At 37.5% G+C, this 19163-nt stretch overlaps 1 protein-coding gene across 2 annotated transcripts; it reads right to left on the bottom strand.

The window, feature by feature from the left end:
- Nucleotides 1-1283: 1283 nt before the first annotated feature.
- kcnj9 (potassium inwardly rectifying channel subfamily J member 9) lies at nucleotides 1284-17225 on the bottom strand. 2 transcript variants are annotated; one of them, XM_044133566.1, is made up of 8 exons: nucleotides 16795-17225; nucleotides 14444-14890; nucleotides 11872-12085; nucleotides 10422-10623; nucleotides 8361-8553; nucleotides 8060-8257; nucleotides 7545-7675; nucleotides 1284-5902 (listed from the first exon to the last, which is right to left on the bottom strand). In XM_044133566.1, the coding sequence occupies exons 2-8, from the start codon at nucleotides 14742-14744 to the stop codon at nucleotides 5636-5638; spliced, it is 1506 nt and encodes a 501-aa protein (XP_043989501.1). In that variant the 5' UTR covers nucleotides 14745-14890; nucleotides 16795-17225; the 3' UTR covers nucleotides 1284-5635. The 2 variants fall into 2 exon arrangements, with proteins under 2 accessions (XP_043989501.1, XP_043989502.1); XM_044133567.1 differs by having other exon boundaries at nucleotides 16771-17216.
- Nucleotides 17226-19163: the final 1938 nt, after the last annotated feature.

Below are 19163 nucleotides of genomic sequence, written 5' to 3'. Positions count from 1 at the left end.
GACTGTGGTCAGAAAAATATTTTGTCTCAATGCACCAGATTGAGACCAAACATATTTGAAGAAGAATAGACAAACTCTTCTGTCTATTCTGTGCAACGCACAGGCAGAGGCTTGCAGCTGCAGTGAAAAATAAAATGTCTGAACAGGTCTTAATACACACACACTTAACACACACCTCCTTTTTCAGTGTAAATTCGGAAATCATGTACAGTATAATTTGTCTCTTTCCAGTTTTGCACCATATTGTGTTATGAAATTCCATTACAACGATTAGAAAGGTTGTGTTTGTGACACGACAAAATGTGAAAGAAGTTGAAGGATTATGAATACGTTTGCAAAGCTCAGTAAAAATAACTTTCACTCCATGTTCCTGAAGATGATAGATTGTAAGGTTACAGCATGTGGGAGTCTCTTTTTTTCTTTTCCTGACGTTTTATCTATGAAGGATGTAGATACAGAATATAAGATGTCACAAAAAATATGTAGAGAGCTCTTTATTAGTAAAATCATCTCCAAATTTATGACATGTTGAAGTTCTTCTTCCTCTGACATCTTCCTTTAATTAACAGCACTTCTCTGTGACATGTAGACTGTTCTATTTTATTTATATTTCATCAGAAAATCTCATTTTTATTTTATTTTTTAATGTGTAGTTGCCTTGTAAGAAATACTCCATTGGTTAAAAAGATGAACCAGTGGCGTAATGCAAAATGACTGTTATTTAAATAGGCTGTTTCAGACGCTGCTGTGTGCTGCACTGGCTGGTCTCATTCCTTTATCAGCTCTGCTCCACTTCACCAGGAACTGGCTGCCTTTTCCTTTAACTCTTCGCTGCTTTTAAAGTACTCTAAAAATCAGAAGCAGCTAGCTAACAAAAGCAGCTGCAAAGCAACTTTTAATATCAAATACAATACATAAGGATATTTATTTCTTCTGCACACTGATGTGATTTTATTTTCTAACACATTTTGTCTTCCAACAATCATGTTTTGCTCCAAAAAAAGTCTGCAAGTATCACTTCCTCATCCTTCACTTCTTCCACCTTTTTTATCAGCACAAAAATATATTCAAAATGAGAGTTAAGTTAATATCAATATTAGACAGTTTAATGCTATTTTTTTGCAAATTAAGCAATAGTAATTTCTTAAAATGCAGCTTTTGTCTTGAGGCAATAATTTACCATTATTGAGAAAAACATATGTTGAGAGAGGGGTGTGGGGCAATATGGCAACAAGAAGAGTCAGTAGTGTGTGTTTATGTTCAAAGACATACCAGTAATCACATTTTTCTTTCAACTTTTGAGTTTATTACAAATAAATATAACTTTGGGTTGAATTTTGGCTGACTGATGTCAGATGGATGTTTCACATCATGCTGTTTGGAAAGCCTTTTGGTAAATGGTCATTGTTTTTAAATGATACAAGTGAGTAAATTCTGATTCATTGACTGTTGTTGTATGGAGTCAAAAATATGTTCGACATCAACCTTTGATTTTATCTTTCCTGACTATCATGACTTCCTTCCGTCAAGATAAACCTAAGTTTAGACTTAGCAAGCATCAATCTTACACTGAAATAAAAACCATTAAACTATTAATTACAGCTTGGGAATTGGACTTAAAGTCCAATTTTTGGGGTGGTTGAAAACCAGAGCTGGGTAGTAACTAGTTACATTTACTTAAGTAACTTTTGGAAAAATTGCCCTTTTATGAATATTTTTATTACACTGAACTTTTACTTTAGTAATATTTGCATAAAGTATCACTACTCGAACTTGAGTAAAATTTCTGGACATTTTGTGGAAAGTGATTTTGATTTTGACAGCTACAAACATGTTTTAAGCAAAAAGTTTCCTCGTACACAGACACCAGTTTTTGCAGTTTTTAGTTTCATAAGTTTCATTTAGAAAGAAATTGATTTGTATATTTTCCCATCTGATGGTAATTTTTAAATATCAAATTTTAATATTTTAGTCAGTTATTCAGTGCTTGACTTTTTACCAAATTTTTCTTTTTTTACGATTACCTTTTATTTTTACTTGAGTAAAAATATGTTGAAGTAGTGCTACTCTTACTTGAGTACAATGTTTGGATACTCACCTCTGCTGAAAACGAACAGAGAGATAAATAAAGTTTTCATTTGTTTGTCAATCTGAAAGGAAACCTTTGTTGTGGCATTTCATTTTTGCTGCAGATGGAAGAAAAAATGGTCTGACTCCTGATGTCAAGGGCATTTATTGTTCTCCTCATGAAGGTGACTTCTGAGCCTCATCACCTTCATCATGATATGTTCACACATAAACATCTAAAACATAGACAAACACATTTAGAAACACACGCGCGCACCCACACACACACACACAAGCGCTATCTGCCCTCTTGCTGTCCCCAGCCTCTGTTGCCTAGGACACAGATGTGTTGGCGATGGGGACCCCATCCCATTACACGTCAAAGAGGCTGTGTGAGTGGCTGCAGGAGAATGCGCGGGGTCTCTACCGCCCTCGTGTGGCCACAGTGGAGAATGTGTTTTCTTTAAGCCAAGATTCTGCCTGGTAACCCAATATGCTGACTTTTCTGGATGCAGACAGCCAGCCATGAATTTCTAATGAAATACCTCACTCCGTGAAGCCTCACAGGAGACAGAGATGAAAAGTTCAACATGAATAATCACTGACGAGATCAGAGAGGAAGTTTACGACACCATTAGTACACTTTATGTCTGGCTAAATTATTTCACAGCCACAGCAAGTTAATATCTCTGCTCTGGTTTTAAAAAATTAATTCTATTTCATTCACCATGTTCTCTGTTACTTATAACCTTTAAATATGATATGCACTGTATATGGTAACAATACATGGCTCAGATTAATGCACATGACATCATAAAACCTGTGATTATTGTTGACTCAGCTTCAGCAGCAATAGACTTTATGGGATACTTTCTGTAGCTCATCATTTACATACACTGAGTTATTCTGGTACTGTTCCAAGTATTTCTACATTAACTTATGCCATTGATAAATAAAGAAACGTAAATTGTGTTGTTAGTTCTACATGTTTTTGAGAAATTTTCATTAAAGAAATTGAACCAAGGGAAAGTATTATTCAGAAAAAAAAATTATTTGCTTTCATTTTATTGATTTTTTTTTTCTTCTTGTGGAGCTGATGTCATGTTGAAATATTTTTTTTACATGCTGAAAAAGCAGAGAGAGCAGTGGCGCCCTTAAAGAGAGGCAGAAGGGGGACGTGGCCCCTCTTGAAACTCGCTGGCCACCTCAAAGAATCATGTTCATGTTATAGGAGGGCAAGCAGAGTCATCGTCTTAAATGAAGACAGAAATGTAAAACCCAATAAATAAATATGTATACTGGTTTGGGGAGGGCACCATTTGAAAATGTTAATTCACTGCAGCATCTTTGCTCATGTAGCAGTGACATTAATCATAAAAACTGGTTTTGTAATTATTATTCTTTTCTTAGATAGTTTATTCCCTATATTATTCTTATATTTTTCTATGAAAAGCAGATGACTAAACATATATAAATAAAGATATAGTACGGTACTCAATTTAATCAAGACAATATAATATACCGTATGCTGCAATATATCAAGTATACCCAATATATTTTTCAATATTTATTCATGAATTTATTTTCTCATTGTCTTGTTTTTATTCACTTAGGGATTTTTAGAGGTGATTTGTTGTAAGGTTTTCTTGTCATTTTGTAAAATGAAAAATACACAGTAAAGCGTAGATGACAAGCATGAACAAATTTTTCTCCACCATATGAGGCATCTGTGGCTCTTTGTTGAGGAATTCTTATTTGGTAACAAACCAGTTACAATTTCAAAGAGAAAAAGCAAAATATATGACCCTTTAAATTTCAAGGATTTCCTTCCATCTGCAGCCTTAGTAAAGCTAAGTTTGTACAGTTCCCATACGAAGCAAATATCTCCAAAGAGAAAATAAAATCTACAACATGTTCTCTGGAATTTATTCATTCTAATCGATGTGCTATTTTAAATATTAAAAACATCAAGTAAAAACAACCATATATATATATATGTATATATATACACAGCAGCAAAAGCAGGAATTTGGGCAGAACTGGGCAGGGCATTGTTGTGCTTTTAGATTACACATGGCTGAAACCAACAAAATCAAAGAAATATGGAAGGCAGCAATACAAAATACAACCTAATATTCTCCAGGGCTTTTAAAAAAAGATCTGGAGAATAAAAACAGAAGAAGACTTTAATTTGAAGAAGTTAAAAATTTGAAGAAAACTTTCAGAAATACTTTCCAGATATTTCTAGAGTACTCCAGATTATACAAGCTTCTTTAATGCCATTTACACATTACTTTTCTGAAGTTTCTAGGTTAATACTCCTTAATATCCAGGTTATGTTTCTGTAATTTACAGGCTACTTATCTTTAAAGACTTAAAGAGCAATTTCCTAGTTATCAAAGATTAGTTTCTAGAATTTTCTTGTTTATTTTATGTTTTTATATTTTACCTCAGTGAAGTTTACAAGGTGCCATCTGCAACTCAATAACTTTATAAAAAAATACAGGTTATTTTTCCTCGCAGATCTAAGTTTTGGCAACTTATGGATTGATTTTCCAAAATATACAGATGAATTTCTCAGGAATTTTATATTTGCTTTCCGGAACTAACAGAAGAGTTTCCTGAAACCTTTTTGGACCTTGCAGGCTGCGGTTCAATTGAAAGCAGGTCAAGTTCCAGTAAGTGAATGACAAATCTTCCAGTAAGTTTTATAAAAAATAACCTGTACCTTTTAGAAAATAACTTGTAAATTCTGGGAAAGTACTGCATAATATATTGTTATCAAAGCAGTAAACTTGTAAAGCAGCATCATGTTGGCCTTTTTCTAAAAGGTTTCATAGTCTCTGTTTACAATAATGTGAGTAAAGATATAAATGTCAATAAGTGTTGTTAAATAATGTCATCCTTTTGTTTATATCAGGGCATAAAATACAGGATTAATGTCCACCTATATATTTTTGTTCAACAAAAGTGATCCTAGATAACTTACTAGCACCAAATGAAAGTTTCTATCCAAATAAAAAAGAGAAAATGTGTAATTAAATGTGTAATATTTCTAACTGATTTACAGTAACTCTTAATATGTGCATCCATAAAAGTTTGTATTTTTATATGTTCTAAAACTGCAGCTTGGAGTAAAGCATCTATGGACTGTATCTATTTTAAATGGTTATAATCAATATATTTAATTTTTCATGTGAAACCACCATCAGTCGGGCGAAAAGGAAAAACAAAACAAAAAAACTAATTACTGTCTGTGCAACATTCTTTCTGTCCACAGGATGGACTGCTGTTAAACCCACCTGAAGCATAGTATTGTCATTTTAAAGTAGATATAGGCAAGGGTGATAAGAGCAAATACAACAAAATCAGATATGCACATTGAGTACACTTATAACAAATAAAAGACAAATATTAAAAAATATTTTTCATAAGGTAGCACAAGATTGTGGCGTTTACCGTGGGATCTGCGGGTGTGTTGAAACTACTAATCTGCCTTAAGAGTCTTTAACACACAACTATGATGATGTGGCGATATACTGAAGGTTCTTTGTAAACATTCTCTGTTCTAGGCCTCTGTTTCCGATTGATCGGTGGTGACGCTGCCATTCAACTCGCCTAAAGCTGATTGCTCCTGGATGTCCGTCATCTCCCCGACGGTGAAGATGGATTCCCCCACCTTGCTGTGGGCCGAGCCGCCGTCCGGCTGCTTGGTGTCTTGTTCGGCCAGCGTGGGCTCTTCGTCCAGCCTGCTGGAGATGGACCAGTAGAGGTGAGCGTCAAGTCTGGCCGCGGCCAACGCCAGCTCCCGTGCCGAGCAGGAGGGCGTGTCCACCTTGGTGGGCGTAATGGAAGATAAGTTAGTAAAATCTGATCTTTTTATACTTCCATTTGGGTTTCTACTACTTCTCAAAACAGCCCAGTAAATTTGCCAGAAAACGGTTTTCATCTACCGTCATGTTCTCATTTGTTCTCATCTAACAGAAGGATAGCGCCTCCCATGATAGTTGCAGTCTCAGGCACCTGTCTACCCATGTCTTATGTTGTTTATTTGTCTTTTTTTGATATGTGAAGGGGCTGTACTGAAACTAATTTTGTTGCGCTTTCTGTACAGTGACAATAAAAGCTGATTTGGATCCTGAAGTTAATTGTTTTTGGGGTCTGGAAAATGAGCCGTTTCAAAAACCTCTGGAATGTAACGTCAAAAATTAGCAGGTTCTGCCCCTTACCTAGCAACCCTAGCCAAGCCATCCCGTTACCTAGCAACCCCAGTGAATTCCAGTCCGTCACCTAGCAACCCAGACTAAGCCCCAGCACAATTGCTCAGCTAGTTTTACTGCTGCATACTGGAAAAGACAGGTGTTTTGTTCTTAACTTATTAAAATGATAATAATAATAATAATAATTTTTTAAATTTCCCTTTGGGACCAATAAGGTGTTTTTTTAATTAAATTACCTTTCAGAAACGTGTTGGTTTCTGAATCGATGCTCTCCTAATGCTTTTCAAAGATGTATGGTTGTGTAATTGCACGTCCATTTGCAGCCATTTTGGGTGTAAATGCTGAGTTGGTAGGCGTGGCCAGCAGAATTGCTCACTATTTGCAGGTGGTTGTAGTTTCTAACTCCAGTGAAACCCGGGGCTCCACTGTAGTGGGTCAAAAATGGGTTAAAAGCTCAAAGTGCAAATAAGAAATCTTTAAGTTGCCAGGTAGTATGAATATATTTGAAAAAAGGATGACTCAGACTGGAAAATATGAACAAAGCCTTCTGTAAAGCTTGTCCATCATATCGTAATTTGAATTTAACTGCTTGCCACAGCTTTAGCAGTGGAGTTGCCAGGGGAGCCGAGCAAGAGGCATCCTAATTAGATGGTCAAACCACATCATCAGACTCCATTCAATCCAGCTTCAGCTTTTCTCTAGTCTCACTTAATCTGAGAACAACCTAAACTTCCTAAGAAAGAAAACTGATTTCAGATCCAAGAACTGTTTTGATTTCTGGTTATGGACCACATATCATTTATCGGTTTTGCTTTACAAAACCTCTCATCCAACAAAGATACAAAAATGTTTCTTCATTTCAAGAAGCTAAACTCAAATTTAAGACTAGACAGATTTCTGAGAAAAGCAGCTGCTCTAGTGGTATCATAGCACTTAATTTACTCAAATTCCCTTCCTATTTAGTGACTTTGAGGTGTAAAAATTGGTTTGAGTTCCAACATTTCCCAGCATGCCATTCAGTAACCCCATGAGAGTGAGAGAATTTATCATTGTGTGTAGGTGGGGGCAAGAACAGAACTGAGAGAGTTTTTATTTAGCAGAATTTTGTGTTTTTCAGTTGCTTGAAATAACTGTTAAGGCAACCAAAGCAAACATTTTATCTGCTTTCTATAAAATAGGCCAAAACATAAGTAAATTGATTCAAAAATAATCAAAAAATAATTAACAATTTGAATGTCATCTTTGAGGAGAAGCTACCTCAAACGTGTGATGAAAGGCTCCGTAGTCGATGTCAAAGAAGCCCTCTGCCAGCAACATCATGGGGCTGAACCTGTGACCCCACAACAACTCCTCCGCCAGGTAGGAGCTCCGCGCCTGGCAGGTCATCCCTGCAGACAGAAAACACATTCATGAGGTACTTCTGATGGGGAGAAAGATTTAAATAAACAGGCTTGCAAAGAAGTGACATCTTTCTTTGATAGACAAAGAATGCCCCCTGACTACATGGTTAGATCAGCTGAATTATTTAGAAAACCACTCTGATTATTCAAAATGTTGAGTGAATCTTCATCAGTGTAGACAAAGAATCTGCATAGGATAACATGAGATTAGGCAATGTAACCTTTTGGTCATTTCTGATGCTGTGGTATATTGTGTTATTGATTTACAATCCTCAATCTTAAAGTTGTGATGTTTTTAATATCACTCAAAGCAGACACACATTATGTGTGTCTGTTTATATGAAGGGAAGATTCATTTCAAACATGTCTCACCGGTGGCCTCCACCATTCCTTCCAGAATGACCACAATCTCAAAATCCTCCTTCTCCAGCTGGGCATGCGACATGTCCCAGAAGGGCGAGCGCGCGTCGATTTCATGGGAGATCACCAGCGGAGAGACGAGGAAGAGGCGGTCATCGCCCGTCTCAAAGCCCACGCTGATGTCTGTTTGGTCCAAAGGGATGAACTCGCCTGGAGGAGTCAAAAACACCTTCTAGTATCCCAACAAGATGCTACAAAATAGCAGTTAATTACAAATATGTTTCCATTTTGTGGTTTATCTTTCTTCTTTTACCCTCTTGAGTCTGCTTGGACTTGATTAGTTTGGCCCTCATGTTGGCCCCAACAATGTGAGAACTCCGAAGGTCGCCCACCCTGAACATCAGGCAGAGCTTGTCATCTCTCAGAGAGATGACGGCGTGCTTGGAGAACACCAGCGTCTCGGCTCGTTTATTAGGCTGGGAGATCTTCACAAACATGCAGCCGACCTACACAGAAAGGAAACAGGAAGAAACAAGCACAGCCTGCGGTCAGAATCCGAAACGAAACAAAAAAAAATTTAACAAAGAAAAGACCCAGAGGGTATTTTCATCAGCTGGAAAAGTGGAGGACTGTTGAAAAAGTAAAAGCAACGCTTGTTATTCAGCATTTATAATTAACTCTTCAGCTAAGCAGTCCAGTGATGCTGTGCAGCTGCAGCATCTCCATTGTAGCTGCTGAATACAGACTGAGCTGAGCTTTTCTCAATAGACCTATTTCCAGCTTTCAGTGTTTAAAGCAGTAGTGACACTTGAATTAACCTCAGATTGAAATATTTTTAAGATTCAGAGGAAAACATCCCACGTGTCCATCAGCTCTGAAGATGTTTTTTTTGTTAGTTTTTTTTTCAATTCACAGACGTGCATAAACATGATTTAGCCCTGATGCTCCTGCGAGAACTCATTTAAATCAAATTAGCGCATGCAGTATTAAAATGTTCCCGGTTTCAGAGGTATGTGGCTAGCATCAAATCAGTGTCTTTTAATGACATCCTAATCTTCTATAGGCAGGACAAAAACTGGAAACTAACCCGATATTTAAATAAAGCTCCAGTTTGACATTAGACTTTAGTAAATCTTCCCTTTTCTTGATCAGTTAGGAATTTGGTAAATGCCAAAATGAGATGTTGAAATCAAAAGATCTTACATGCATTTCCTTAGATTAGCTTTTTTTGAGTAAATAATTCCCAAATGTTGATGAAAAAGTGTTAGTTTCTTTGGCAGATTATTTCACCTTTAGCAAAACATTTTTCACATTTTACTTGTAAAACCAAAAGTACTATGTAAGATTTAGTAATTTTGCTGTGTATTGATGTTTACACCAATTTCTGATTATATTGTCTGAAAATTGAATCTAAAATTGAGATTCATGAAATCAGAAAACATTTTTCCAGTCTGTTACTTTTCAGTTTGGGCCAGGTTGTGTGAACTTTAGCCTCTTTTTTCTGAATTTAGTTGACAGGAGAGGCACATATCTCCTTAAAGGTTGATCATTTTTAGTGATCAGATGATATTCTGCACATCTTTGTCATGACAATTGGTTATTTGAGCTACTGTTGCCTGAGTTGCAGAGCTGTAATTGGTCAGTGGGACAACGTTTACACTCAAACGTGAAAATAGCTGCTAACAGATGCACAATTATACAACTGTACATTTTTGAAAAGCAGAAGTAGAGCCTCCTACACAACCAAGAAGAGTGCAATAAGTGGTTTCTGGATGGTAAGTCAATGGCTGCTGTCTTTTCCAGCAGCCATTGTACAGTGCATACAATAGCAAAACCAGTGGACCAAATGTACTGGAGCTAAGCTTGGGTTGCTAGGTAACAGGCTGGGTTTCCCTGGGGGCTTCTGATTTGTGACATTAAATTCATGAGGTTTTTGAAACTTCACCAAAAATTGTTTTTAAGTTATTGCCGAAAAAAAGCATTTGGTCTGTTTTTAGAAGCACAAAAACATAAAAAACATGAATTTTATATAATAGGTCCCCTTTAAAGTGTGATCAGATAGAGATGAATTTTTATTATGTTCTGCTTTATAATACAATAGGTATTAAGGATGATCTGTATACAGGTGCAACAGTACTTATTATCTCTGTTGCTAAGCAACTAATGTCACTTTTCTCATTTATTGAACACGGCAGGGTATTTCCACTTTGAAATAATTAACAAATGACCGTCCAAATGGATATCTTCAGTTTTTACTATTTCTGTCCCCTCATTATTACAAGCGTTTATCCAATGTTGCTGCATGATAAACGTTTAAGTTCCACTGCTGTAATATTAGATTTTCTTCTTAAATAAGTCATATCTCACAGCTCACCATGAACGCATTGACCATCGATCCCAGTATGGCCTGCAGCAGCAGCAGCATGGTGCCCACTGGACACTGATCGGTGATGACTCTGTACCCGTAGCCAATCGTCGTCTCTGTCTCGATGGAGAAGAGGAAGGCTGATATGAAACCGTTGACATTGTTCACGCACGGCGTCCACGCCTCGTCCTCCAGATGGTCCAGATCCCCCCTTTGGGAGCAAAACGAGGAGAATGTGTGAGAAATAGCAGGGTGGGAGGAGGCGACAAAGTGGGTGTTAAAAGAAACAGCAAGAAGAGTGAGAAGAGTTTTTTTTTATTACTATTTATTTTTAGACCGTATGGTATAAGTATAAACATGGCAACTCAGCTCTCCTTTTCACTCGACAGAATAAATCCTGCACAGATTTATGCTTGGTCATTAACCTGACATGTTCGGCTGTCATTTTCTCCCCACTCTGCAAAAATCTAATACCTTTTTCATCACATCGTCCCAGTATATCACAGGCATAATTCACCCCTCTAAGAGCCTGCAGAGCTCCCTTTCAAACACACACTACACGGGTTAATGTCGCTCATTACCACTGCTCCAGCAGGAGAGGCACAGCTAATTAATGGAAGTGGTGTGAGGCACTTTATATAATCTTTGACTTTTATTGAACTGTGCCGGTGACCAAAGAATTGAGGCATCACAGAAATTACTCTGGCAACACTTAAATACAGTCTGGAGCAGATAGAAAAGGTCATCGTTTTCTAGCAGACCATGTTAGCTAATTAGCTCCAGCAGACACATCTGAGGAAGAGAGGCCCTGTCATGATGAAATACACAGCAACGTTTATATGTGCATGGCAATCTGATTTTTAGTTTTACTTAGCAGGATTTCAAAGCAGATATCTCTATCAAAAACTATCAAGGATTAAATTGATAGTTTTGGAATATGTGGACACTATATTCAAGCTTGCTAAAAGCTTTGTGAAAAGATTGATACCACTGTTTTACCAGTCAGCAAAATATGATGCTGAGGCTAAAAGGCTGTTAAGTTATCTCAGACCTGGAGTAAAGGAAACAGACCACTGGACTAGGAATCCCTACAGCTGTGTTAAAACAAAATATATTGCATCTGGAGAAAGAAATGAAAAGGTTTTAACTGGGTTAGTGTCAGTACATCAACTATAATTAGCTACATTTTTATTAATTTGAGTCTGACTAACAGTCAGGAACAATATTTATGTTTTGGTAACATTTAAAAAACGAGTTCTGTGTATTCTTTGTTCATTCTGTGAATTTTTAAACTCTTTCTGATCATTTTTGTGGAATTCTGCTTGCAAAAATCCACAAATACAGCAATCTCAACTCATACTACTATTTAGATTTAATCTCACAACCTTGACTGTATATTCTGTGTATCTGCAGAATGAGTGGTAAATGCATAAGCCTTACTAATGCTGATAAACCTTACCTACAGTAGGCTATGAGGTACCAAATGGCACCAAAGAAGAGCCACGTGACTGCGTAGGCCATGACGAAGACGAAGAGCGAGCAGCGCCAGTTGAGGTCCACCAGCGTGGTGAAGATGTCGGTCAGGTAGCGGTACGTCTTCCGCATGTTGCCATGCTGCACATTGCAACGGCCGTTCTTCTCGACGTAGCGCTGCCTCTTACGCCGAGCCCGGGCTGACAGAAGAGACAGAACACAAACATTCATTCTTTCTAATCTATGTTTAATCACATCATCTCCCAAACTCAGAAGTTCTGAATGAATTTGAAGCTTCAACTAGGATTTCAGTCTTAAAATGAGATGAGGCAGATGAATGAAGGAGATAAATGAAAACAGGTTAAAGAGGACATGATGCTCAGAGAGAGAAGAATGGAAAACAGATGAAAACAGACAGGTGAGGAGCAGAAAACAGATGAAGTGTGACAGGACAAACATTATCAAACACCAAGAGAAAAGCTACAATAAAGAGCTGACAGCACAAGACAAAAACACATTAAATGATGATCAAACGTCTCGCTAAGACTTTTATTGTATCAAATATTACTGTTACACATAATGCTGCCTCTTACAGGTGGAACTACAGAAAAAAAGAGGAAAAAAAATCAAAATATGACAAAAACAATAGATTCTTGATTCAAACGACAGTCCTCAGATGAAGAATTATAACAAGAAAATGCAGCATCTTAGCGATTATTATGTGCAAACTAGAGCACAGCGTAAAACACTGAGCTGCAGCTGTTTTTACCAATATTTGCAGATATACATCAGATTAAAAGTTTCTATTTTTAAAAAAACTTTTGAGAGAGAACAGGAGGAATTGCTCAGATTGACTCATTTGGGTTATAATAGTTTTGGATTCTTCATCATAGTTTAGTTTTATTTTGTTTTGAAGGAACGTTTTTTTTTGTCTAATTCTGTTAGTTTTAGTTAGTTTTTTGAGAGGCTTTTCTGAAGTAAGTCCTTCTGAAAATCAGGAAAGTTATTGGTGAAGACATTAAAAGAAAGTCTGGCTCACTAGAAGCAAAGACGAAAGCAGGGATGTCCAAAGTGTGGCTCGGGGGCCCTTTGTAGCCCTTTGACAGAATATTTGAGGCCCCAACTGCACTTCAAGAATGATACAACTTTGACTGGTTTAGCACACATGGTTGATAGTAATGGAGACTTTTTATTTTTACTCAGGGTAAAATTATTTCCAACAAAATTTTCTTAGTACAGCACTAAGTATTCATCTTTTTATTAACCGAGCTTTTATTAGAGATAGGACATAATTTATCCAGAAGCTTTTATTGAACAGCACCCAAACCAGCTCTTAATTAGTTTATTAAGTTTAGCTAAACATAGCAACCACTTGCAAAGAAAGTGACACAAATTCTGTTTTTATAACTGAATAGGACTGCTGTTAAGTTGTATTTTATATTTTAAAGCGCTTTACAATTTTACAATTTGTAGCATTTTATATTTTATCTACAACTAGTTGTTTCTGTGTCTTGTCTTTATGCTGCAACTGCGAAGTAATTTCCCTGCTGCGATGAATAAAGTACTTCTATTCTATTCTATTCTATTCTATTCTATTCTATTCTATTCTATTCTATTCTATTCTATTCTATTCTATTTTATAAATTTGTTCAACTAACCCCAAAAGAATTGCTTCTTTTAATAAAATCCTTTTAAAGTTTTGGATATGCATTACATAACATCTTTTTCCCACAAAACCAAACCAACCAAACAAAAAAAAAAAAGACTACTTTATTTGCTTGATTTTAGTTTTAGTTTTATTTTCTTTTGACTGGACAATTTTGGCCTACATAACAAGTAACAAAGTATTTATTGTATTCCTCCAGTTCTGGAACTAACAGCATTCTTAGGTTGAGACTGATTCTTTTTCTAGCCAAGACTTGCTGTAAATACTGGAGATGTGAAGACGTGTCAAAATCACTGAAGGGTGAAGAAGTGCTGCACGGCCCAAATTAGAGATTTGCTACGACTGCAAGTGAGATAAAGAGAGGAAGGAGGAGGAGCAGTCAGTTGCAGAGGAGGGAGCAATGAAAAAACACAAATTCTTAAGTACTTTTTTTAATCATTTCTTAATTCACTTAAATTAAGGCAAAACAAACTTACAAGTAGCTTTGTTGCAAGTTATAGAATCTTGTTTTAGGTCAATAATTCCTTAATATAGAGGAAAAATTTACCAGTTCCACTGGTAGATTGTTCCATTTATAAGAAGACATTTTTCTCATGTTATGAGTGAAATAATCTGCCAGTAGAACTAGTACTTCTTCCCCAATGTTAAGGAACTATTTACCTAAAACAAGCCTGGATATCTTGTTGAAAATGTATTTAATATTTGCACTAGAAACTGAACAAAAATACTTGGTGAGTTTTTGTGTTTTTGCAGTGAGAGAGATGGAAGAAGAGCCAAACATGATGTATTTGCACCAAGTGGACTGTTTAGTCGTCCATTCTTGATAATCAAAAAATAAGCAGCACCTTTGCTGCCCTTCATTGGAAAATGAAGGGCAGCAAAGGTCACTCACCCCAGCCAAATCGCCCCCTCTCTTTTTCCTGCCCCTGGGTCTTCTTCCTGTAGTGGATGACGTTGGCCTCCCGTTCTGCGAGCTTGGACTGGAACGACCTTTTGACCTTGGCCGGGAGTGGAGGAGAGGGCATGGTCTGCGTGGTGACGACGTGGCCCAACTCCTCGGATACGTTAAAGACTCCAGTGGAAGCGGTTGACTTCATCGCCGCCGCCTCCTCTTCCTCGCCTTCAGCCTTCTCCTCCACAGGAAGCGCCAGGGAGTCGGGACGGGACGGGAAGACAGAGTTCTCCAGCGCCATTGTCTCTCTCTCTCTCTGTCTGCGTGTGTGTGTGTGTGTGTGTGTGTGTGTGTGTGTGTAGAGTATTAGGCTGTTATTGATATCGTCCTTATGTCAGACTGTGTCCAGCTATTATTGATTGGGTCATTTGTTTGCTTGACTGAAACCTGGAATGAAGGGAGAGAACACAACGACCAAATGAAATCGTGATTGATTCACTGCTCTCGCTAAACATCACCAGGATTTTATTTCTTGTTTTTCACAGCATCAACGTCTATCAAGCTCCTATAAACGGACTTTCCTGCCTTGAAGGTGTTCAGTAAAACACAGTATCACAGTATCAGTTATGTTTAAACTCATTTTGTCACATTACAACCACAAACTTTAAACATAGGTTATTTAGGTTTTATGTGACAGCACATAATTGGGACGTAAAAGGAAAATGGTGAATGGTTTTAAAAATTACTTAAAAATCTGAAAAGTTTGGTTTGCATTTGTATTTAGCAGCTGTAAGTGTCTTGTAGGACGGGTGTCTTCCTCCTTTGAGAAGAAGAGGAATGTCAGTTTTTATGTCTTGCCCAGATTAGCAACTGGATCTGTTTCTAGACTTTGACTGGGCCACTCTAAAGCAGTCTGACCTTCTTTTTCTCAGGATTCCAAAAAAAGTCAGAATATTGAGATTAAAGTCTAATTTCTCAGAATTCTGTAGATAAAACTCAGAATACTGAAATTTATGTCTGACATTCTGACACTAAAGTCAAAATTATGAGATTAAAGTCTAATTTCTCAGAATTCTGTAAAAAGAAAACATTCTGAGGCCAAAGTTACAAATTTGGGAAAACAGTGACATTATAAAATTTAAGTTTGAGTTCTGAGATTATTGTTAATTTTCTTGAAAAATCATAAAAAAATGAGAAAAAAAGTTAGAATACTGACATTAGAATAAAAGATTCTGAGTTTAAAGTCAAATTTCTCAAAGATTCTGAAAAAAATGTCAAAATACTGAGTTTAAAGTAAGAGATTCTGATGAAGTCAAATTTCTGAGAATTCTGGAAGAAAAGTGAGGATACTGAGATTAAAATCTGAATTATGTTATTAAAGCATAAGATTCTGATATTTAAGTCAGAATTATAAGATGAAAGAAACATTTCTCAGAAATTCACATTTCTTGAAAACAGAAAAAAGTCAGAATATTGAAAAGAGTTATGAGATTAGGATAAAATATTCTCAAAGACAGAAAAAAATGGCAAAGCAAGTAAATATATGTGTGTGTCTGTGTGTGTGTGTGTGTGTGTGTGTGTGTGCGTGTGTGTGCGTGTGTGTGCGTGTGTGTGTGTGTGTGTAAAAATTGAACTAACACTCTCCAGTAAGGTTAAAACTTCAACATGAATATCTTGCAGTTATAAAAAGATAGAATAATCCTACAACAAAAAAGTTCAAGACATCATTTTATAATTCAACACCTTTGAAAAACAAGAAGCAGAAGGTAAAACAGGAAGTGGAATGATATTATACAGATGTTTAGGATATTCTGTTCCCTGTTTTGAGAGACGACCTGATCCAGGAGTGCAGCTGTGCATATTCACACTGGAGGCTCTTTAATTAAGCCAGTTACACACACACACACGCAAAAAAACCGCCTTGGGCTGTGTGTGTGTGGTCCTTGCGTGCCAGTGTGAGTATATTGTGTAAGTGCACTTATGGCGCTATTTTAAATGTGGTTTATTTCTACCGTATGCCTGCTGAGATTTCTTACATAAGTCCCAAAGAGGAGAGAAATCTGCACAGCGAGGCATGCTGTTCCCTGAAATATTTGCACGGGAAAATGGAGTCCAGGTCCTTTTCCAGCAGACCTGAATCTTGTGCCTCCATTTAGGCAACTGGTCGCAGGAGAAAGGAGGAGAGGGAGAGAGATGGAGAGTGGCAGTCAAGATGACGCACTATCCTGCTGATGGGTCAGAAATAGCCTCTGTTCCAGAGTCCCTCTGACTCAGAAACCAAAAGGTTTCGGATTAATGTCACAAACATCCAACATCCGACATCCTACCTGCTCAGCGTCGCAACTTCTCACCTGGATCGAGCTGACTGTTGTATCATGAGGAAAAGAAAAATCTGCTCCATAATCCGGCCGGCGTTGGTGATTCGATTACATCCATGTCTGATCCTGGGTTGTAACAGCGAGGCAGGATCAGTCAGCTTTTGTTTTTTCTCTTCAGGAAAACAAGAAGCACCTCGACTCGACTCCGTCACGCACTAAATGAAAATCCGAAAGCTATAGGCCAATGAATGATCAAGTTGGGGGGGAACAGACCAGATTAAGCATCTGAAGTTGAATATTTACGCGGATGGGTCTGCGGAGCATGGTGTGAAATGGTGGTGTCGGGATAACCCGGCAGCTCCATGATCTGTGCGGCTCTGATGGAGGCGGTCAGGTGTTGGAGCCTCAGAGCGGAGGAGGATGCTGTCATCAGTCCAGCCCCTGTCAACCCTGCCTCAGTCTCATTACTACAACACGGAGGGAAGGTCTTCCGCCTCCTCTGCCTCCTCCTGCTGGCTGCTAGACTCTCAGCATCTGCAGAGTTCACAGAAAAAAAGAAAATAAATTAAAATAAAAACAGCCGCCATTGTTGTTATTATTATTATTATTATTATTATTATTATTATTATTATTATTATTATTATTATTATTATTATTATTATTATTATTATTATTATTATTATTATTATTATTATTATTCCATAACTGATGTTGTAAATCTTTTTAAAGTGTGCTTTTATATTATAACCTTATATTAATCTTTTTAAAACGGCATTATTGAAGGCCATATTGGCACGCGCACCTGTTATACCCTGAAAGATATTAGTAAATTGAATGAAATCAGCTTGAAATTCACAATTTGCCATCTGCGTCACTGATGGGAATTCCGCCTCTTTTCTGCAATCCGAATTATTTGGCTCAGTTCTTTGGGCTCCAAAATGGATGTTCACTTCATACAATTTCCAGCTCGCTCTGTCAGTCAAAAATATTTGTAAAAAATTTGAAGCAACCAGAGGTTGTTGAAACATATGACTTTTGGGGTTAGTAGCCTCTGAACACGCTCACAGCTCTCCAATACAACGCTGAAGGACTCAGAAGTGGCAGCAACAAGGTTGAAACTGCAGCACAGCATCATTTCTATAACTGGTTGTGATTGCATTTGTGGTGAAACTATCAGCACAAATACAAAGGAGTTACTGATGACAAAAAAATTATTTTTTTAAAGCGTTGTTTGTGAGGCATTGGGTACAACAAGTTGTTAGAAAACAAAATCTATTGTTGTAGTCTGATTGAAAACAGCAACAATAAACAAATAAAATGTATGGTAACTAGAATCAGCTTCAATGGTCACATTTATCCACATAAACATTGAGGATAAATGTGACGTATTGGTCCCATCCCTCACCAGGAGCCGTTTGCTAGGACAGACCAGACCCAAGCAGAGGCATGAGGCCCCTGACAGCTCCTAGGATCTCTGGGACCCTCAAACCCCTCCACTATGATAAGGTGGCAGCCCACAAAGGGGAAAAATAAAACCAGAAACAGTTATTAACTGATCTGGAGAGGCCTGAAGGAGGCGCTCTGGTGTTAGAGGAAAACCTGAAGGTATTAATTGGTGTTCTGATTGGCTGTGGTTCCTTCCTGGAGGAGGGCATTAGCTGACATGATGCTACCATCACCTAACCGTTCTCCCTCTTCTCCTGTTAACTTCCATGAACATAGATAGTTCACCTGATCAGTTGACCTGTTGTGTCTCTGCTCTGTCTTCTCTCAGCTCCAGTCGGTCGTGGAAGATGGCTGCTGGTACCGAACCCGGTTCTGGTTCTGCTGGAGGTTTATTCCTAAAGGAGAGTTCTTCCTCTCCACTGTCGCTACATGCATGCTCTCTATGAGGGATTGTTGTAAAGTCAGCTCAACACAAGCAATTTGTTGGTGTCCTCTGCTGGCTCTCTGTTTGATCATTGAGATCTTCATTGGTGGAATTTTAAATTGATTCCAAGTGAAGAAGAATGGAAACATCTTGTCAGTGAAGTTGTGTGTGTGTGAAGGTGTGCATGTGTTTATAAGTGTCCAGATCAGTGAATGACAGCTTTCCTCTGTCTCAGTCCAGATTCACTCTGATCCTCTGGATCTTCTTTTGAACTGAGAGATCTGTCGGACAAACTGGTAGAGAACTTGTTGAGTATTTACTACTAAAGATTTGTATAACTACGGTAATCGCTCAGATTCCCTGTTTTCCTTCTTCTGGGCATTATAAAATAAAATAAAAAGTTTCTGTAAAATAAAATAAAGTATTATCTTATTGTCTTTAAACGTGCAACTCTTCAAATAAGATCAAGTGACTGTGAATAGTAGTGTTAGCTCCCCTCGTTCAGTGAAAGGAACCGACCCGTTGATGTGGC

The sequence above is a fragment of the Gambusia affinis genome, linkage group LG12 (genome assembly GCF_019740435.1).
Source record: "Gambusia affinis linkage group LG12, SWU_Gaff_1.0, whole genome shotgun sequence".
Taxonomy (NCBI): Eukaryota; Metazoa; Chordata; class Actinopteri; order Cyprinodontiformes; family Poeciliidae; genus Gambusia; species Gambusia affinis.
Note: the sequence above shows the minus strand (reverse complement) of the source record. Positions and strands in the feature narration are given on the sequence as shown.

Bases quoted from the DNA above. Each gene is read 5' to 3' on its own strand.
- kcnj9 (XM_044133566.1), bottom strand. From the start codon at position 14,744: ATGGCGCTGGAGAACTCTGTCTTCCCGTCCCGTCCCGACTCCCTGGCG. The intron at 12,086-14,443 runs GTGAGTGACCTT...CTCTTCTGTCAG, and splicing joins GAGGGGGCGATTTGGCTGGG to CCCGGGCTCGGCGTAAGAGG. The intron at 5,903-7,544 runs GTAGCTTCTCCT...ACGCCCACCAAG, and splicing joins CCTTTCATCACACGTTTGAG to GTGGACACGCCCTCCTGCTC.